Source organism: Apodemus sylvaticus, chromosome 3 (assembly GCF_947179515.1).
Source record: "Apodemus sylvaticus chromosome 3, mApoSyl1.1, whole genome shotgun sequence".
NCBI classification, from domain to species: Eukaryota; Metazoa; Chordata; class Mammalia; order Rodentia; family Muridae; genus Apodemus; species Apodemus sylvaticus.
The window spans coordinates 122,051,672-122,073,420 of record NC_067474.1 but is presented as its reverse complement, the minus strand read 5'-3'; the positions used below and the strand labels follow the sequence as shown (position 1 = coordinate 122,073,420).

The 21,749-nt window shown below is 48.4% G+C and overlaps 1 protein-coding gene across 1 annotated transcript; it reads left to right on the top strand.

Moving 5' to 3' along the window:
* Nucleotides 1-181: 181 nt before the first annotated feature.
* Nucleotides 182-18,125, top strand: Ttc4 (tetratricopeptide repeat domain 4). Its single transcript, XM_052176896.1, has 10 exons — nt 182-364; nt 858-975; nt 2,398-2,559; nt 3,582-3,659; nt 6,150-6,274; nt 7,316-7,402; nt 10,196-10,413; nt 10,839-10,920; nt 13,685-13,767; nt 16,102-18,125. The coding sequence occupies exons 1-10, from the start codon at nt 254-256 to the stop codon at nt 16,196-16,198; spliced, it is 1,161 nt and encodes a 386-aa protein (XP_052032856.1). The 5' UTR covers nt 182-253; the 3' UTR covers nt 16,199-18,125.
* The last annotated feature ends 3,624 nt before the right edge of the window (nt 18,126-21,749 follow it).

Sequence of the window (21,749 nt, the reverse complement as noted above, 5' to 3'; positions counted from 1 at the left end):
GTTTACCTAACCACTCCCAAAAGGGAGGAAGCTAGAGGCCAGGCAGGCAAACTGCAGTGGATGGGTGGGGCTGAGGGTGAGGGAAAGCTCCCGGTCAGGCCACACCTCCAGCCAGGCCACGCCCCCAGACCAGCGGAACCCGAGAAGCTTAACCAGGCGCAGCCCGGACAGCAAAAGGAAGGGCTCCCCTGCCGCCGGAAGGAGCCGTGCGTTTCTTGGTCCCCGGCCTGAAGCGCTGAAGTTGGGAGCTGCCATGGAGAGTTCTGAGCCTAACCCTACAGATGACACTTCCATGGACGCGTTCCTGGAAAAGTTCAAGAGCCAGCCTTACCGCGGCGGCTTCCACGAGGACCAGTGGGAGGAGGTGGGCGGCCCCGGGGGCTTCTGGGGTAGAAGCTTGGTTCTCGCGGCTTGGCCATTGCCAAAACCTGGGGCTCCTAATTGAGTGCCATCCGCCTCGAGGTTTTGAGAGGCTAAGTAGACAGTGCATTTAAGACCACAGGGTTTGGCAGGCAGCCCTGTTACACACCACCACCCGGTTCTGCTACCAGATGGTTCCTTATACAGTTTTACCTGCAGCACCCAGGTTACATACGGGTAGGATGAAGATGAAAGGAGATGGCGAAGGTGGTCAGGACCGTGAGAGCGCCCAGTTGAAGGTGATTGCTACCACCCACGGAGAGTGTTGGAAATCAGGACCCCACATTCCAGTTTAACACCAGAGAAACTGGGGTTGTTTAGATCCAGCCAATCTTGAGCATTTGCATATCGTGATCAGTGAGGAAAAAAACTTGGACGTTGTGTCCTGGGATTGGATCTAACCAGTAGACAACACTAATTATTCTTTTAAATTCTAGGAATTTGACAAGATCCCCCTATTTATGAAAAAAGCGCCATCAGAAATTGACCCCAAGGAGTTTCCTGATTTGGCTTGCCTGCAGTCGATTATTTTTGATGATGAGCGATCTCCAGAAGGTATCTTACTCTCTTTTGTGCCCAGCACTTCTTTTGTGTCTTTGTTGAGCTGAGCTAAAGTATTATGGGTAACATGTCAGTGTTAACTCCACACTTTCTCCTGTGGATACCTGCTGAATAAATGTACTCAGTTCCAGGCCCTGAAAAGCCAGATTGTCCTAAGGAATCAGGAAGGATGTTTGATAAGTGCCACTAGGTACACCATTACTGAAGTACCAGAGAGAGGAGGGGAATTTGCTTTCAGTGAATGAAACAATGTAAGAAAAATAGTAGTGTAATTTTCTCAATAAAAATTAAAGTCTTTCAAAAACTGGGATTAAATGTGTGTGTGTGTGTGTGTGTGTGTGTGTCTGGAAATTGAACCCAGAACCTCACAAATGCTAGGTAAGTGAGCTATATCATCCCCCCCTTTGTAAAGCTCTGTGTGTGTATACGTGTGTACATACTTACAGAGCTCAGAGGATAGCCTTGTGAGGTGGATTCTCTTTTACCATTACACACGCTCCTCAGATCAAGCCCAGGTTGCCAAGCTCAGGTGCCAGTGCCTTTACCTGCTTAGCCATCTCTCTAGACCATCTTTAATTTCCCCTTTAAAAATAGCTGGGTGGTGGCAATGTGTGCCTTTGACCCCAGGCAGGCAGGCAGGTGGGCAGATCTCTGAGTTCAAGGCCAGCCATGGTGTACAGGGTGATTTCTGAGACAACCAGGCCTGTGGAAAAACCCTGTCTCAACAAAAAAAAATCCCCAAATCCAAAAAACAAAAACAAAAAAACAAAACAAAACAAAAAACAAAAAAACCCAAACCAAACTAGAAATAAAAAAAAAAACACTTAGTAGCATACCTCATAATTTTTTTTGGAAGTAGTTATAGCATTAAGTTTGCATGGCCTTGTGTTCTATATTGATGCCAATTTTATCATACCATTAATTTGGATTTTTCTTTCTCTCTTGGTTCCATCTCTTTGATTTATCATATATGTGTTAGTATTTGTTTTGCTGTGCTAGAAGACTGACCAAAATGAATGTGGGGAAGAGAGGGTTTATTTTAGATTTAGGTTATAGTCAGTCCCTCACTGAAGGACGTGAGCTTAAGTGGGAACTGAGAGGCAGGAACTGAGACAGAGGCTGTGGAGTTCTGCTTCCTGGGGTTGTGCTCCCCTTGCATTGCCCAGCTTGCTTTGTGTATAACCCAGGAGCACCTGCCCAGGGGTTGTACTGCTCACAGTGTGATGGGACCTCCCATATCAATCATTAATCAGGATGGAGGCGGTTTTTGTTTGAGGCTCCCTCTTCCCTGATGACTTTAACTTGTGCCAAGCTGACAAAAACCTCACCTGTGCAATGTCACATGACTGCATGATAGAGGTTTTCAGTGAGCTTTTTAAAAGGTATGACATGCCGCTTACGTCTTCCTCTTCGCAGAGCAAGCCAAGACCTACAAAGATGAGGGCAATGACTACTTTAAAGAAAAAGACTATAAGAAAGCCGTACTCTCATACAGCGAAGGGTTGAAGAAGAAGTGTGTGGACCCTGACTTGAATGCCATCCTGTATACCAACCGGGCAGCAGCACAGTACTATCTCGGTATGAAACCATGGCTCGTGTGTGTGTGCGCGCGCGCGCGCGCTCTCGTGCATACTTTTAACCTCGCAGCTTGGGAGGCAGAGGCAAGTGGGTCTAGGGAATTTCTTCATTCTGTGTGCTGTTTTCTGTGGAAATTGTGGCTGCTGCTGCTGCTATCAGTACCAAGGGGAGAATGGCTTATTCTTCTTTACTGAATCACCACTGTGCCCAGGGGGGCCAGTCGAGACATTGTGGTTTTGTGTCTGCCTAGAATAAACCTCCAGTCTCTCACCAGGTTTGTGGAGTGCTGGGTTCCATCAGTAGTGGAGGGTAAGACATCTGGAAATCTGATGCCCTGTCAGTCTTGCTTGCTCCCGGCGCAGAGGCCCTTGTTGCCTTTGTCCTTCTGTGGTGTGGCTGGTAGTGCAGGGCTTTTCCTCTGCTTTCTGTTTTTACGTCCGTCCCTTTGCTTTCCAGCTTTCACGATATAGTCTGTGTTCTGAGTGCCTTTGTGAGTGTCTGGGACCTGTGAATCTCAGCTACCTGGAGAACGATGCAGGGAATGCCAAGTTTGAGTTCAGCCTAGACAATGTAGTGGAACTGTCTCTCAGACCTCCATACCAGTGGGAGATCCTCGGCTAGCTTGCTTCTTCACCCTGATCCTTACACATCGGTCGAGTATTTTGGAGGATAATTTCTAGAACACTGTTGGTTCACAGTGAGCTAACTTACTCTCCAGTGCACCTGACGCTGTTCTTTCCTACCTCCTCCCCGGTGTCAGGTGTCAGGTGACGTTAGTTTCCAGCTGCTGGTGACACTGGACACCTTTTCACAGGCTTGCTGGCCATTGTGGTTCCTCTGGACTGCCTGATGCTGTGCACTCTTTAGGACTTGATGAGCATAACTGTGTTTGTCCAGAAGTGTGCTCAGTGTTCTGACTTCCTGAACCTTGTTTGGGAATTGTCTCTGTCAGTACTGTGACATTTTGGAAGCATTTTGATGGAAAAGCTTATTCTTTCTTTTATTTAATGGCATTTCCTTAGGCAATTTTCGTTCTGCCCTCAACGATGTGCTGGCTGCCAAGAAGCTGAAGCCTGGTCACCTGAAAGCCATCATGAGAGGTGAGTCCCCATGAGCTGGGGTGGCCATCATTTGGAAAATCTGGCACTCTGCACCAAAAGCTGCCATTGAAAGCTTGGCTCCCGCCGTGCTGGGGACTGGGGAAGTCCCTCTAGTCCTGCAGTCTCGTGTGAAGGTCCTGCTTCCCCCCAGCAGCTGCTGCCACTCAGCACTCCCCAGAAGGCTCTACCCCTTGAGCCGGATGTGTGTGAAATTGAAACTCTTCGTTTTAAATTAGTAAAGAATACAATTAATTAAGACATAGCACATTCTGATTTTCTCCCTATTTTAGCTGATCGAAAGGTAAGATAATGAAATGCCATGTTGAAATTAATTAAAAGATAAGTGTGGGCCTGTGCCAGGAGCTCTGCTGCTGGGCTGCTCCCTCGTTTTCCGTGTTGTGGTCTGACCCTGTGACAACGGCGCCTTCACTGCTTTATACTTCTTCCTCTGAGCTTAGGGTGCTTTGCAAACTTTAAGTTATTCATGCATTGAGCCTCCCTACACTGCCATGAGCCAGTTTAACTACTTATCCAAGTTATGCCTCTTTAGATGTCTGTGACTGGTCGTGGGACGTGTGTCTGTGTCCCTCAGCCACAGGACAGAGGCACTAAGGGTTGTCCGGGAGACTGCAGTCCTGTGGAGTTAGTCTCTGACTCACCGTTGCTTCACCTTATAGTAGGACCTCCTTGGCAGGCATCTGCTCTTAATGCCAGTTTGCTCATTCTGGGTGATGAGGTAGAATCTTTAAAAAATAAGTATGTGTCTGTTTTGTGTGTACAATATGCATGTGAATAGGCACATATACTGTGATCTGTGTGTGGAGATCAGAGGACAGCCTCTAGTGCTAGACTCTCCTCGTCCATCTTGTGGTCTCCAGGCAATTGGGTCATCAGGCTTGCAGCAAGGGCCTTTGCCTCCTGAGACATCTCACCTATCTAGGGTTGGGGTCTTTGATACTCAAGTTGTCTTAGGGCTTTACTACAGCGAACAGACACCATGATTGAGGCAACTCTTATAAGGACAGCATTTAATTGGGGCTGGCTTACAGGTGCAGAGGCTCAGTCCATTATCATCATGGTGGGAACGTGGCAGCATCCAGGCAGGCATGGTGCAGGAGGAGCTGAGAGTTCAACATCTTCATCTGAAGGCTGCCAACAGAGTACTGGCTTCCAGGCAGCTAGGATGAGGGTCTTCAAGCCTACTTACCCAGTGACACACCTACTCCAACAAGGCCACACCTTCTTATAGTGCCCTCCCTGGGCCGAGCATAGTCAAACCATCACATAAGCCTTATAATAAAACTCTGATGTTTCAAATTTCTATGAAAGTCTAAGAGGCTAACCAGAGAAAACTGAACATGATTGTAGTGACATATTTTAGAAATAGAATCAAGGTATATAGCTTAATGGTAGGGCACGTCCCTAGCATGCACCAGGTGCTGCAGATTTCATCCCAGCATGTAAACAGACCACCCCTAAAGCAGTCAAACAAAAAGTGAAAGAGGCAGTTTATTTTTTTATTTTTTATTTATTTATTTTTGGTTTTTTGAGACAGGGTTTCTCTGTGTAGTCTTGGAACTCACTCTGTAGACCCGGCTAGCCTCCAACTCAGAAATCTGCTGCCTCTGCCTCCCAAGTGCTGGGATCACAGGCGTGCGCCACCACGCCTGGCCGAAGGGGGCAGTTTAAACAGACGGCCATATAAAAAAGAAGAATGTGCTTAGGCTTTGGTTTTGATTGATGGCTGAGGAAATTCTGCTTTATAGTAAACTTCATCTGAGGGTTGGTGAGGAGGCTCGGCAGTCAACAGAACATTCTGCTCTTGCTCCAGTTCAGTTCCCAGTGGCTCACAGCCGCCTAAGACTCCAGACAAAGGGCTCTCCAACATTGCCCTCCACCCCCAAAAAAACAATTTTTTTTAATTTAAAACTCTTTTTCTTCAAGATTTATTATTTAGTTTATGTATTTATCATTGCTCTCTTCAGACACACCAAAAGAGGTATCGGATCCCATTACAGATGGTTGTGAGCCATCATGTGGTTGCTGGGAATTGAACTCAGGATCTGTGGAAGAACAGTCAGTGCTCTTAACCACTGCGCCATCTCTCCAGTCCTTATTAACAAATCTTAAAACACCACACACACACACACACACACACACACACACACACACCATCTGAGATGGCCTTCCAGCAGGTAAATGACAGCCATTTTCTAGCCCAGCCCTGTCTGACTGTGTTATTTGACGAACTGTTGTATTTTAGGGTTCTTTATACCAGGAAGACTTGGAAGTTTTAAAGAAATGGGGTTGAGAGTGATTTCTGATCTACAGTACACAAATCCTTTCCTTGTCTAGGAAGTGAACTACAAAGAGCCGAGTCCTGTCTCCCCTCCTGGGGCTGGCTGGTGGCTGCTGAGGGAAGGAAGGCTTTTTCAAGGTGGTGCTTTCTGGGCATGTTGTTCGAGATCCTCAGGACTCTGATTTCTGCAGGTGCCCTGTGCCATCTTGAACTGAAACACTTTGCTGAGGCTGTGAACTGGTGTGATGAGGGACTACAAATTGATGCCAAAGAGAAGAAACTTTTAGAAGTGAGGGCAAAAGCAGACAAGCTAAAGGTTAGTAACTGCGCAGACAGTTTTTCGTTTGCTAGTTAGCATTCCTCAGATTGTGTCTCAAGTCACTGTGGGAATATACGGTGTGCATGCTAACAGTCTAGAGTAGTGGTAGCTGGCTTTGCACTGCCAACAGCAGAGTGTGAATGGATTCCAACAGGTAGTTTGTTGAGAGGTGATTCCTGAGCCCAATCTCTGAATGATGGGGGGAGTTTACTAAGCAGCTGAAAGATGTTGAGGGAGAACAACATTCCAGACAAGATGCCCTAGAGGGATACTTCAACAGATCTGAGTTTGAATACTGCTTTTGCCAGTGCTAAAATGCTGAAATGAATCAGGACAAGTTCCTGGTATTGGTCCCTGCTTTGAAAATGAGAATAATATGGACCTTGGATGATGAAATGAGTTAAGCGGGTTTTCACAATATCAAGAGATAATACACAATGGAGACCATGTGATCTGCAGAGCAGAACACACTTGCTCTGTTCCCTTTGTAGCAGATGTTAGCAGATTCCTATAAATTGCAAGCCCAGGGGAAGCAGAAGCTACTGGGGATTCTGCCAGACTGGGTGGACCAGTGGTGGTTTTCTCTCACTGATTTCAACTGTGTGGAAGGCAGAACCTGTGGGTTTTCAGCAGCCATACCAGAGAAGTTAGGGTTCCAGTGTAGTACTTGTCTACTCCACTGGGGTCCTTGCATGAAGGTGCCCTCTTTCCTTCCTCACCTGCCTATGCCTACTCCGGGGCACCACCAGGTGACAGTGGTACGCTTGGGTCTTAGCAGCATCCCTCAGTGAATTGTGAGTTCTTGGGGTACAAGAATGAAGGGTTTTGTTTTTGTTTTGTTTTTGTAAAGAACTAGGTTTTAAATTTCTGCTGACAGTGAGCCTGACCCCTGGGGCATGCGTTGTGGATGGTTCCTGAACCAGCCACTGGCAATCTCCATCAGGAGCATGGTTTACATAGAGACCAGCTATCCTGCAGGCTGGGGTAAAAGGGAGAAAGAGTCCGCCCGAGCTGATGACATCTGAATTGTATTTCCAGAGGATGGAAGAGAGGGATCTGAGGAAAGCAAAGCTGAAGGAGAAGAAGGAACAGGGTCAGAATGAGGCTCTGCTCCAGGCCATCAAGGTGAGTTCTCAAAGCACAGGCCTCACAGAGTGTGAGATCCCCTGGCTGTGAAGCCTGCTGGAACCTTTCTTGGGGTGCTTTGCCTTCACAGCTGTGCTTACCCCAGGCTCTGGAGTCAGAGCACCACGGTCAGTCAGCTCTGTCCCTCCTGTGCCGTCTCAGCCACATGCTGAGTGTGCGCTGGGCTGGTCAGCCTCTCACTCCCACTCACAGCAGCCCTCTGAGGAAGGCCTTCTGTTCCTGGTTTACTAATCTTAGACTGGAGAAAACTGCCCATAGCAATGGTGTCTGAGCCCGGCCTTGCTCCTCACTTTCCATATTACAGCCCGAGAAAGCCATGTCCTGCATTCTGAAGTGAGCATAGTCTAGGAGGCCATCTTAGTGCTTAGTACTTCCCTGCATTGAGTGTGTCTGATCTGCATTGTCTTTAATCCTTAACGCCCTGTCGCTCTCCTATTCCACAGATGATGCCTCCTGGGCTGAGGGTTTAGTTTCATTCTGTGTTTGGTTACACACCCATTCTGTGTTTGGTTACTAACTTCGAGAACTTAACACTGCTAAAGAGTACTCTCTTGTCTCTCCCAACATGCAATCTGTTACATATATTAACAAATTAAATATGGGGCGGGAGAGATGCTCAGTGCTCAGTGCCCAGGCTGCAGAGGGCCTGGGTTCGGTTCCCAGCACCACATGGCAGCGCACAACTGTCTGATCCAGTTCCGGGGAACCTGGCACCCTCACACAGACAGACCTGCAGGCCGAACAGCACACAGTTATAACTGTATGTATGTATGTATGTATGTATGTATGTATGTATGTGTGTAGAATGGAGACAGATGCAGTGGCCCATGTCTGCAATTCCAGTACTCGAGATGCTGAAGTGGAAGATGCTGAGTGTGAAGCTAGTTTCAAATAATAGTGAAACTCTTTATCTCGAAAGATAAAGCCCAACCCAACAAACAGAACAGAACAGTATACTCCAGGTTTTTAAATTTGATGCTTATTCAGACAGGATTTGGCCATTCTTAAATAAGAGACCCAGATATTTATATACAGCTTTTTTTTTTTTTTTTTGCCTGAATGTATTGTATATGTGCACCACATAATTCATGTAGTGCCTACAGAGTAGCTGGGGTATTAGGAATTGAACCTGAGTCCTCTGGAAGAGCAGCCCATGCACTAACCACTGAGCCATCTCTCTAGCCCCACATATAGATGCTTTAGAAAACTTCTAGTTATTTTCTTTAGGTAAGTCCTGTACTTTGGACTATAGCAAAAATTAAAATCACTATCAACAGTTCAGTAGTGCCTTAGTTAGGGTTTCTCTTGCTATAATGAAGCACCATGACCAAAAGCAAGTTGGGAAGGAAAGGGTTTATTGGCTTACATTTCCATGTACTAGGCCATCACTGAAGGAAGCCAGGACAGGAGCTCACACAGGGCAGGGACTTGGAGGCAGGAGGAGTGCCTTACTTTGCTCCCCATGGCTTCCTCAGCCTGTAAAACCCAGGACCTGTGCTGGAGGGATGGCTCGGGGGTAAGAGCACTGACTGCTCTTCCCCAGGTCATGAGTTCACTTCCCAGCAACCACATGGTGGCTCACAACCATCTGTAATTGTGGTCCAATGCCCTCTTCTGGTGCGGTCAGTGACAATGTACTCATATACATAAAATAAATAAATCTTTAAAAAAAAAACAAAAAACAAAAAACAAAAAAACAAACAAACAAAAAAAACCAGGACCACCAACTCAGGGATGGCGCCACCAACAGGCCTGGGCTGTCCTTCCATCTATCACTCTGAAAACGCCTTACAGCTGCATCTTATGGAGGCATTTTCTCAATTGGAGTTCCTTCTTTCAGATGGCTCTAGCTTGTGTCAAGTTGACATAAACTAGCCAGCACAAATGCCATGTGTTACTGATGGTTTAAGGCAGAGGCCATGGATGGCAACATTGAATCATCCAAGGCTCTCCCATAGACACGGGGGACAGGGACCACTGTCAACAGGCCGCACGGCCCTCAGTAGCTGATCTTTTAAGGAAAAGTTTGCCAGCCAGGGTGTGGCACATGTCTGTGATCCCAGCACCTGAGAGCTGGTGACAAGAGGATCAGAAATCCAAAACCAGCGTGTTACATGAGACTGTCTCAAAAAGAAGATAAAAGGTTTGCCAACTTCTACTTTAGGTGATATCATCAGTTTTGATTTCCCTAAATGTGCTAACCTTGAGAAACCATGCCACACATAAGAGGTGACCCCACTCTGGAGACCCTCGGAGGATGTTCGCTGCAGGAAGGCAGTCAGGATGAAGGCAGGCTTTCCGTCTAGCATCCTGTGTTCTCACCAGAGGGAAGCACTTGCATTCCTGGACCCATGCACTCCTGCTTGTTCTGTGTCTTTGCGCGTGCTGTCCTTGGGGTAGGCTGCCCCAGCCATTCTCTGCCTTTGAACGCCACTGCTCAAGGTGAACACTTCTCAGATACCTTGGCTACTGCGTGCACTTCCTTCCGTCCGCCTCCTACCTTCTGCTGTAACTGTTCCACAGTAGTTTCATGCTACCAGAAACGGCCTGAGGCAGGGAACCGTGTCTCGCTCCTCCTGATGCAGGGCCAAGCACACAACAGGTGCCCAGCGAACATAAGTTAAATCACTGGTGCCCACTGTGCCAGGCTAGCAGGACAGTTAAGATGGTCACACAGGCCTTCAGGAAGCTTCAGGGTTAATTTCAGCGATGTGTGTTTGCATCTTCCTCATAACAGGGTTTGTGCAAGTGTGTTTTTATCTCTTAATCCAGGCTAGGAACATCAGGCTTGTCTCCGAATCTGTCGGTGAGGATGAAGAGTCAGCCTCCATTGGTCCAGCTGAGATGCGCCTGGATGGGCTCAGCCCTGAGAACCCCTGTGGAGCACGGCTCAGCATAGATGACCAGGGCAGGCTGAGCTGGCCTGTGCTGTTTCTGTACCCGGAGTATGCGCAGTCTGACTTCATCTCTGCTTTTCATGAGGACACCAGGTACTATTTGTCCCAGCAGCCTTCTGCTCCTGCCTGTGTCCTCCTGCTGACGTGTCAGGAGACTGAGAGGGAGAGAGAGGAGTTTAGAGGCTGTCTGCGTATGTCCACAGGGCTCTCTTGAGAATCTGGCAAGACAGGTCTGGCCTCATCTCTGTCTGGGAGGTTCATCTTAGGTATTGCATATGTATAACTTATGTGTGTTTATTACAAAAAATATAGATTGTACCATTTAACTTAAGATTTCAAAGCATATGTCCTGCACAAGTAATAAGCCTTTATGCTTCGGCACTGCGGTCAAAGTAGGTTAAGCCTGGATGTCACGTGAGCTTTGTAGGTTACTTTTCTCTCTGAATTGGTGTCCCAGGACTGATGAGGGACTATATAGATGAACATTGACACCCAGAAAGCACATCCTCTTCCCTTAGGTTTATTGACCACCTAATGGCGATGTTTAGTGAAGCACCCTCCTGGGACTCAGAGCACAAGTACCACCCAGATAATTTGGAGGTAAGAAGTGTTTTATTTTGTTCCTATAAGAGATCATGGGAGGGTATATACAGAAACTGAGTGTTTTAAAAAATTGTGTGTGTGTGTGTAGGTGTGTGTGAAGTGTGTGCGACTTGCCATAGCACACGTGGAAGTTAATGGACAACTTTGAGCCATTGGTTTTCTTCTCTGTAGGTTCTGGGAATTGAATTTAGGCCATCTGGCTTGTCCATCAAGAGCTTTTACATGCTGAACCATCTCACTGACCCCTGATTACTTTTTTTGGTAAAATACACATAACATTCACCATTTTACCACTTTAGGCCCAAAGTGGCGTCATCAAGCTCCCTGGCTCATTCACGTTACACGCTCATTACCACAACCTCTCCATCACTTTCCATCTTCCCAAGCTGAAACTCCGCACTCATCAAACAAATGGCCTCCACCCTGCCCTTGGCTGTTTCCATCCATCTCTATGAATGTGACCACTGTAGTACCTCGTACAAACAGAGCGTATACAATGTCAGGCTTATTTCGCTTAGCATAGTATCTTTAAGGATCAACCATGGTTTAGAATGAGTCCTATTGTAGCATATGTGAGCCTTCCTTTGTAAGGCTGAATAATATTCCATTGTTAGATTTTTAAAATAGAATGTTACCAGAGTTTCCTGAGTAATAAATTGTTTCCTGGATAGTTGAGAGTCAGACACCAGATGATTTCCACCACCCTTGAATTATTTTCATACATGTTTTCTACACACAGAGACATTCTTCATAATCTCAAAAGAGCCATCAAGGTCAGGAAACTAGATTGGTTGGTGACTCCACTCAGGTGCCACAATTGTCCCAGGAGCGCATGGTGTATTGATTATGTCCTTTATTGTCCCTACTTTGACCCCTGCGGAGATATTATACTTCCTGTCTTCTCTGCTGTGAGTCTTTCCTGTGACTGGATTTGGGTTTTATGTTTGGCTGAGCTGTCACAGGAGTCATGCTGTGTTCTCACTATGTCCTGTCATGTGGGCTCCAGTGTCCAGTTCCTGATGAAGAGTTCCCTGCTCACCTGACCTCTGCTGTCACCAGGTCTCTACTGCACATTCACTGCTTGTGTGTGTGTGTGTGTGTGTGTGTGTTAGAAGACAACTTAGGGGGTCAGTTCTGGCCTCCATCATGCGGGTTCTGAACTCAGGCATCAGGCTTGGCTGCACGTCCCTTTACCAAGGAGCCAGCCCAGTGTTTGTTTACTCTGGATTTATGGTTTCCTCTTTTATTGAATGAGTTTATTACTGTGGTGTTTATGTCCAGATTGTTGTAGACTATGTCAGTGGGACTTGACTGAGCTGTTTTATAGGCTAACTCACCTCCCTTCTTACGCTCTTGTTTCTGGCCCAAGGTACTCTGGTTTTGAGCTGTGTTTTCTCTACCCAGCTTCGATAACAACTATTTTTCCCCCAAGGAACCATATTTGTTTCTATGGAGAATGGTGTTTAGAAGCCAACTCTATGCAGTAGGCTTACTGTTAATATTGGGAAAGGGGATTTGTGGCTGGGGAGGGATTATGTGTGCAACATTGTGTGTCTCCAGTTCTACGCTGGTTCCATGAGATTCACTTTATTTATCTCTGTATTTGTAATGAAGATGTCAGTGGTGTTTTGAGTTGGGCTTTTTCTGTGTAGTGCAGGCTGTCAGTCCCTCGACTTCAACCTGTGTGTGCTCGGGTTACAGCTGTGCACTACCATGCCCAGCTCACTTTTGTGTTCTTTGATCAGTCCCCCTTCTGCCACCAGCACTGCCACCTTCCTATGTGGAACCCTCAGCCCCATGCTGGCAACTGCCCCAGGGTGGCAGCCTTCCTCCTCTGCAGACTCACCCTGCACGACTCGCTCACCCTTCATCCTGTTCCAGCTCTAACCCACACACAGGCCATCCTAGCTTGGCTTAGTGACACTGGCCTATAACCCCAGCCACTTAGGAAGCTAAAGCAGGAGTCCAACCTGGGCTAACAAGTAGTTCAAGGCTAGCCTAGGCAACTTAGTGAATTTTGAAAATAAAAAAGAGGTGTATAGCTCAGTGGTTGAGCAGTTGCCTAGCAGTGTGAACTCCTCGGTCCTATCCTTGGTACTGCAAATAGCAACACGAAAACAAAGCCACTAGGTCATTCTCTGCGCTGGTTGGTGGTCATCCTTCTTCTACTGGAGGCCTCATAATCCCTGTTGTTTGTTCTGCTCCACACGTGTGGACATTGTCTTCACTCCTGTTGGGACCCCACTTGCTACCCTTTATTACCTACCTTCTAAAGAAGCCCTTGTCTTCCTGCTCAGGTTGGCTGGCGGCTGGCGTGAGAGCCTCCCTCTCCTGGTTGGGCTCTGCCGTGTCCTGTGTATGTCCTTACCCTGCTCACACTGTGCTGCCCTGCACACATACCCGTCTCACCTGCTCTGGCTCTTCCTTCCCCTTGGGTCACTGTGGTGGTCTGCTCCCCACCTCTATGGCACTGGGACTAAACTGAAGGCTGCACGGGCCTGGGCTTGAGCTTTGGAGCCTCTTCACTGCCTGAGGGACACGAGGAGATGGTCCCCTTCTTTGAGCCATGGAGAATGCAGCTGGCCCTAAGCTTTCTGGGTAGCATGGCTGAGGCTGATCCAAGTCCCAGAGCCTGCAGCCGTGTGGGGGAGGCAGGCATTCCTCTGTAGCAGCTGCCACCCCAACTTCTCAGAGCTGCTGCAGCATGATGAGTAGGGCTGTCTAAGCCTGTTTGTCTCTCATTCTTCCGGTTAATACGCAGGTCTACTTCGAGGATGAGGACAGGGCGGAACTATACCAGGTGTCCCCTGGGAGCACCCTGCTGCAGGTGCTGCAGCACCCCAGGTGAGCATCTCCGTGGGATCATGGGAAATTCACAGGCCCCTTCCAGTGTCTAGTCAGTTCTGCTCACTTCCAGAGGGATCACACTGGCCTGGCCCATTAAACCAAGCCAGGGAAGCTGAAGAACAGTGACAGCCCAGGCCCTGGGAAGCGAGCGGCCTGGGCTCAGAATGGAAAAGCTGCTTGGCTTGTGGAGCTGAAGGCAGCCGGGGCAGCTTCCATGTTCTGATTGCACTTGTCTCCTGACACTGTCGCATGGAGAGAACATTGCAGACACTCCTGGGTTCCCTAACTGTGTTTCTCTGAGCACATTCTGCCTCTGGGACTCTGCTGTCACTGCTTCTAGGGTACTTTTAAGTCAGAGTGACTTTGTAGATGTGGTGCGGCCTGCTGAGGGAGGAGCCTCTGTTACCAGCAGTGGCGGGATTCCACAGCCTCTTAACTGCGGCTGCCGAATGCCCTGAGGGAATTAACTAGTTCAGTCTTGGGTCTGTGTTTCTCCAACTTGCAGCAAAGTGAAAAACAGTAGAGCAAAGGGTGTCTGCATTTAAATAGAAGCCAGTTGTACTGAGGAAAGGGGGTCTCCGGTGTGGTCTGCAGGGAGGTTGGCAAGCTGAGGTAGCCGGGTTCATGGAGCACGGGCTGGATTGTCCTGCTGAGGAACATGGGCGTTATCCAGGGTGGTGAACGGAGCCGCTGAGGGAGCTCACGGAAGGAGACGGGAATGGACAGATTTGCATTGTCCTGTTAGGTGGTGAGGTCCATGGTGATGGTGGGAGAGGCTGGATTGGAGGGAGGGCCTGAACATGTGAGAAGGCAGTTGACCTGGAAAGGTGTCCAGAAGTCCCCAGTGCCTGCTTCTGCTTGGAGGATGTGGAGGGACATTTCTCAAGGCCCGAAACTCACTGTATCCCATTTCCGAGAAGTATCTAAACATAAAGCAGACTGATCATCAACGGGACAGCTGTTCCATCTGCTCAGAAATGCAAAGGCTACTGTGAGTGATTATTTTGGGGTTTTTGAGATAGACAAGAAACAGTTCAGAACTTGAAGACGTGAACCAATCTCCTCTGTCCAGAACTGGCCCACTGTGTAATGCCCGCACACCTAGGCCCGGGAGCCAGGGCCTTACCCACCTCTCCAGCCTGCCAGTAGCAGACCGTCTGGCTACCTGCACTGTGCACCAGAAACTTTCCTAAATTAAAGCCAAGTTCAGGCATGCCGTCTTCCAGGAAGTCTTTCCTGTCCCTTTTTGGCTGAGGGTGTGTCCTTCACTTGTCCTTACAACCTCCCTCAGGTGCAGGCTTGGGAGACAGAACCTGGTTATGGGCTTTGGTTTGTTTTTGAGGGCAGTAAACAGCTGTCTGTGGCCCTGGCTGGCTCTCCGTTTGTCTGTTACGTTGACCTGGAGCTCTGTATTCTACCTCACCTTTCAAGTGCTAGGATCCCAGGCGTAGACCACCACACCCAGTTGTAGTGGTGTTTGTTTGTTTGTTTGTTTTGAGACAGGATCTCTCTACACAGCCCTGGCTGTTTTAAAACTTATATATGTAGAGCATGTTAGCCTTGAATGCACAGAGGTTGCTCACTCAGTCTTTTCAATGCTGAGATTAAAGGCGGGCATCATTATGCCCAGCCTTTCTGTGTTGTTTTAAAGTATGCCTGCTAGCGTTTCTCTGGAGTTGGGCAGCAGTCATGCCATCACGTATATATGTTGGTCCAGAGATGACGTATGGAGGGAGTTGTTCTCTCTTTCACCCTTTGAGTCTCAGGCACAGCAGCAAGTGCCATTGTCTAATAAGCCATAGAACCAGCTTGCATGATTATATTTTAATCTTAACATAGGGCCTCATTTCTAAACTTGGAGTCACAGTCTATACCTCAAGAAGCCAGGCTTGGCTCCCCCATTCTCAGAAAATCAATTAAAAGAGCAAAATTAATAGGGTTTTGTTGTTGTTTTGTTTTGGTTGTTTTTTTAAAGGTGAGAGATTTATTCAGTGTGACCACAATGGGAACAGATGGCCAAACCTGGCTTGTTGGGCACAGACTGTAACCTCAAGTTAGAGAGCCTGGCTTACACCAGTCACTCACAGAATATGGAATGAACTGATAGATTGCTTTGTGGTCTTTCATGTTTAGCCCTATGTGTGCCTGATGCCAGAGTTTTAAGGGGAGACTATCATGCTGTCTCCAGACATGAATATTCAAACAAAGAAATGTGCTAAGTTGAATTTTAATGTTTGTGTACATCCAAAGTTTTTACCTTGAGTGTGGCTGGGAAGGTTTAGGGATAGTGGCAGTTATAGTCAGTTAACCACTCTGCTGTGCTCCCTGCAGGTGCTCCGTGAAGGCCCTTACCCCAGCATTCCTGGTCTGTGTAGGATCCTCGCCTTTCTGTAAGAATTATCTCCAGGGGAAAAGGGTGCACAGGTAACATGGGAGCCAGACCCTGTGCCCTCAGCTTCCTCAGCCTGGAGCCTGCACACTTGAATCATGTGGCCTAGAGTCCAACACTCTATCCCCAGAGTCAGTGGTTCCCAGCCTCTCTCTTTCTCTTTTTTTTTTTGTTTTTTTTTTTTTTTGTTGTTGTTGTTTTTTCGAGACAGGGTTTCTCTGTGTAGCCCTGGCTATCCTGGAACTCACTCTGTAGATCAGGCTGGCCTTGAACTCAGAAATTCACCTGCCTCTGCCTCTGAGTGCTGGGATTACAGGTGTGTGCCTCCACGCCCTGCTTGGTTCCCAGCCTCTTATTGGGAAGAAGCTGCTAGACTCCTGAACTTAAGCCTGTCTGGCTGAGCGCCGAACTCCAGCAGGGCCTCCCCCTCCTCAGATTCACAGCAATGCCCTGGCCAGTACATCTTTGGAGTCTGTCTCTGAAGAAAGCATCCACTGCTGGCTTTGGTAGTCCCTGGCCCAGAGACCATCTCAGGATGCAGAAACAGTCTTAACCTTTGTGGCATCGGGCATGTACAGAAGGCACAGCTCCAAGGCAATGAACCAGCCCTGCACACTACTCTAAGGCCTTAAGGCTTCAAAGACTGGCTCAGTTGCTTCACCAGCATGGAGGCAAGCTAAGGAATGCTGTGGAGGCTGTGAGGAACTGGACCATGAGCCACATCCTGTTTCTGGGTTGACTGTATACACTGAGATCCCTGGACTACTCAGAGCCCTACTGGATGGTCTGACCAGGAGAGTTGCAGTGTGAGACCTGCAACAGACTTGGCAGGACCCGAGTAATTCCCCCATTCCTCAGCTCAAGTTATGCTCCTGCCTCTGCAGAAGAATGCTGAATTAGGTGTGCACCACTGTGTCTGGCCTGTCACAGGCTGTTTGTCTTGAGCTGTACTCTGCGTCTTAGAGATTGTGTGTATTCTTACCTGCAGCCGAGTGGCTTCCTGCACTGCCCACACCATCTCCCCAGGGAGCATACTTCTTAATGCCACGCTAGGGCTGAGAGACGGGGCTTGTGCCATGTCCGACAGAAGCGTGAGGAGCCCACGGGCAGTGGTTTGCAGCAGGCTTGTGTTCCTTTCTCAGACAGGAGCATTCCCTTCTCCTGGATGTCTGAGCAGAGCTCACAGCAGCCGGCCTAAAGCCATTGTTTGTAACATGAGTGGCAAATGTTTTTGTAGTAAACACAGAGATTTGGGGGATTGTTTGTCTTTATAGGAAAACTGACTAAGACATCATTAAACAGAAATCAGCTGGTGGCCTTCAGATGGGCTCATTTGGGATCTTGTGTTGTTTGTATCCTTGTTTCTGGAAGAGAAATTATTTGGAATATTTAGGAAGACCAGTGCAGGTTTCTTTTCCAGGGCAGGTCCCTGTAAATCTACCAAACCTTGTCCCCCCAATATCCCCCCCACACAGACACACACACACACAAACACACACATACATGCGCACACACACACCAGCCAGAGACTTCCTTTGTAAGAACTCAAAGTCTATGTGAGGGACCTAAGAGTGCCACTGTGGGTGTGGACTTAGGACCCTCATCCTGGGGCTAGAGAGATGGCTCAGCAGTTAAGAGCACTGACTGCTCTTCCAAAGGTCCGGGAGTTCAAATCCCAGCAACCATATGGTGGTTCACAACCATCTGTGATGGGGTCTGATGCCCTCTTCTGGTGTATCTAAAGACAGCTACAGTTTACTTGCATATAATAATAAATAAACCTTTTAAAAAAATGACCCTCATCCTAGCTGCCTTAGAAAGTCTTCCACTAGCAGCCTTCTGATGAAGACTAGACCAGTTCCTCCTGCACCATGCCTGCCTGGATGCTGCCATGATCTCGCCTTGATGATAATGGACTGAACCTCTGAACCTGTAAGCAAGCCAATTAAATGCTGTCCTTATAAGAGTTGCCTTGGTCGTACTGTCTGTTCACAGCAGTAAAACCCTAACTAAGACAACACACTTCCTCCAACAAGGTCACCACCTCCTAATCCTTCCCAAACAGTTCTACCAACTGCAGACCACACATTGAAATTTCTGAGTCTGTGGTTCATTCAGACTATCCCAGGGAGAGCAGGCACCAAGAGCTGCTTTGGTAGACTAGAGCCAGGTCTGCTGCTTGAAGCTCCTATCAACTGTAAAATGATCATCTTCTCCGTGACATCGCTTGTATCCTGTGCATGTGAGGCCTCCGCCCAGGAATGACATCTTCAGTGAACAGCTCTCTTCAAATGCACTGTTTCACAGTCTGGTAGATTCACAATTGGGTGATTCTGCATGACAACATTCAGGTGACATTATAACCTGGTATGTGCTGCTGGCATTAGGAAGGTTAAGACCAGGCATACCTTTTAATTTCCTATGACAAATACCACAAAAAGAATGATCTGCCCAAATTGACAGTGATAGACATGGAAAGATAGTCACTAAACCAGGAAGAAAAACAAATTTTTGAAAACAAAAGGTTCTGTACACCCTGAGGAGTATGGTAGAAATCTGTGAAGAGTCTGCTTCCTGAGCAAGATGTGGACAGATCTTACCTGGTGCCCCTTTGGCCAGCATACCCATATATTGGGAAATACAGCAGGAGGCTCGGGCTTACCTGCCTGTTTTGTTTTTGTTTTCTTGTTATGTATGTGGAGGGGGAGCGTATGGGGATGGACACCCCAGAGGAGGTGGGATGAAGGTAAGGCTGAGGCACGTGCTCCCACATCTGTCCCTGACTTTAAGGGAGAGCCCTCCCTCTTGTTCCTGGGACTCTCCTGACAGAGCCCTCGGTGCTTGCTGCCTTCCCAGAACCAGGGCGGAGGAAGGATGCCATATATATCTGGTTGCTCCGAGGATATGGGTGACAACTGGAGAGACGAGGAGAGGGACAGAGCCCCTAAACACTGTCAGCAGGCACGCAGAGCGGGCCACGTGCTGCATTCCGACTCTGCCAGTTACACTGAGTTCTCTTCCTTAATCCTAATAGTCGCCCCGAGCCAGTGGCTCACGATGGAGGAGATGCAGTGTCAGAGCCTGGGTCTGCCCCACACACCCCTGCCCAGCACCACCCTTTCCTGCATCCTTGGGCTTCCGTGCATTACTAGCATGTGTCCTGTGTCCACGCTGGCATGTTAGGGTTGAAGGGCCACGCGCAGCCTCCGACTTAGGTCAAGCTGCTCAGCGGATGTAGTAAATCTGACCCTGGGCTGGGAACTGCTCCAAGGGAGAGAAACACACAAGCAAGCCTGTCCTCATCCTTAGCCAGAGCCCTGAGGCCTCCGCTTCCCTCAGCCCTCAGGTGTGGCATTCAAGGCCCCTACCACTGGACAACTTTCTTTCCTGCTGTCTCCAAAGCCTGTCTGTCCTGCTCATAGTTCAGTTACATAGCAAGTAGAGGAGTAGTCTCTGCTCCTCTGAGCTAGGCTGCCTTCTAGTTCCAGTCCCACCCTCCCCATTGGTAGGCCTTGGGTACCGCTTGGCCTGACTTGTCTGGTCTTCAGTTTCCTTATCTGCTACACGGGTAGGAACTCAGGATTGAACACATTAACCTAGGGAAACCCATGGAACACAACTTATAGCATGTATTTGATCTGTGATTGTTGATTACCCCAGTCTTCCCACTCTCGGCCTCAGACATTTACACACTGTTCTTTTTCTCTGGACTATCTACTGCCTAGCCTGCTGCTGTCCTGTTGCCTCCTCCAGGCAGGCCTCCCTGGCTGCTTACTCTGTACTCTGTACTGCGCAGCATTACCATCACTGCTCGTAGCACTTGGCACAGCTCTTACTTACCCAATGGTTCGTCCTCCTTGTGGACGGCATCTGGGGCCCAAGCTATACTTTTGTGTGTCAGGCACTTATAGGCTTGGGATTTCAGGAAAGGGGTGACTCGTTGTGAACAGGTCAGAGGTTGGAGCCAGCACCTATGGGGGACTTGGGCTACAACATTGAAGGAGTGAGGTGGACAGTCCGAGCAAACCACAGACCCTTGAAGGGAGGGTCTGGGATAGCCACCTAGTGAGTACCTAGGCAGGGCCAGCACCATTCTAGGTGCTTGGTGCTGACTGGCTCCCCAACGACTCCCCCCCCCCCCCATCAAGGTGGCAATGTATAAAGATGGCATGGAGAGCTTAAACAACTAGCCAATAAAAAGTGGAACAGGACTTGAACTCAGGACCCTCCTGACCCCTTTAGAGGCAGCAGGACTCCAAGACGGGGCTTTTGGCATCACTCAGTCTGAGCTTATGGTACAGTGCTGGCAGTCACTATTCCGTATGGCATCCCCAACCTGCTTGGTTAGGGGAATGTGTTCTCTTCAGAAGCCCCAGCCAGAGCCTGCAACCACAGAACTCTGTCAGCAGGGCTCCCATGGAGTTTTTCTCTTTCACTTTTTTCTTCCATTCTGTCTCCTCTTTTAGCAGTACAGACTTAGTACCTCACAGTTCTAGGGCCAAAAATGTGGCTCAGCTGCTCTCTCTGCTCCAGGATTACAAGGCCGGGGTAAACAGGTTGGCCCTCTGGCTCTTCCTGGGGATTCTAAGAACTGAAGTATCCCTACCTTACTGGCCCTCAGTGGGGCTGTCTTCAGCTCCTGGGGGCCTCTCTCTGGTCCCTGCATCTCCGTAAGGAAGAGCTCAATGGTATACCATGTTCTAAGTCCTGGGTTTCCCTTGCCACATCTGACTCCAGCCAGTGAAAATGCTCTGCTTTTATTGTGTGATTAGACTGTAAACATCCAGATAATCCTCCTGTTCTAGGGTATAGAGGATTTGCTAAAAATATTTTTAAAATTTAAATGGGCACATGGTAATTGGACATTCTTAGAGAATGTAGTGTGACATTTCTATACATGTATTTACTGTGCAATGATAGATCACACATACATCCTCTCTTTATATCTTGCACACACTGAAAATCCCCTCCACTGGCCATTTTAAAATAGTCAGTGAAGTGTTGATTACAGAACCTTAAAGTGATTCCCCTGTTATCTCTGTTTCCTGCATCTCTATTTGTCAGCCTCCTGTCTTCCCTCCTGTGGCACCATTTCCAGATTCTGCTAACCACTACCCTGTTCTCCATGTCTTTGAAATATATACCATGCTCGGCCTCCAGCCTGTTTCTGAGGGAGCCCCAGCAGAAGTGCCTGCCCTGCCAACAGGAAGCACTGCTGTCATTACCTGTGTGTGCTCCCTCTGCACTTTGCCGAGCCCTACAGGTTCATTAGCTGAGGGCAACTAAACTCAATCAGGGAGCTTGTTAGCAGCCTGGCAAGTTACTGGTTCCACGGCTGGGAACATAGTCCCTGCGCTAGGGTTCTGCCTCAAATACGGGAAGTTAAACACGCCACCCCTTTCTGCAGGCCCACCCCCACTGTGTGTCCCCTGTAACCTGTATGCAAAGTACCACCTAATGTGAAGGCAGTTACTTCTTACCGTGTACTTGCAGTGGCCCAGGCACTGTCCCCATTTTACCCACAAGGATTGAGGTACTGGGGCTCTAAGGAAGTCCCCTTCAGAGTCATACAGCTAGTAAGTAGCCCATG

What these genes read in the sequence shown, in the direction of transcription:
- Ttc4 (XM_052176896.1), top strand. Translation starts at nt 254, where the DNA reads ATGGAGAGTTCTGAGCCTAACCCTACAGATGACACTTCCATGGACGCG. An exon ending in AGCAGCACAGTACTATCTCG is followed by an intron (nt 2,560 to 3,581) that starts GTATGAAACCAT and finishes GCATTTCCTTAG; the next exon opens with GCAATTTTCGTTCTGCCCTC. An exon ending in ACCACCCAGATAATTTGGAG is followed by an intron (nt 10,921 to 13,684) that starts GTAAGAAGTGTT and finishes GTTAATACGCAG; the next exon opens with GTCTACTTCGAGGATGAGGA.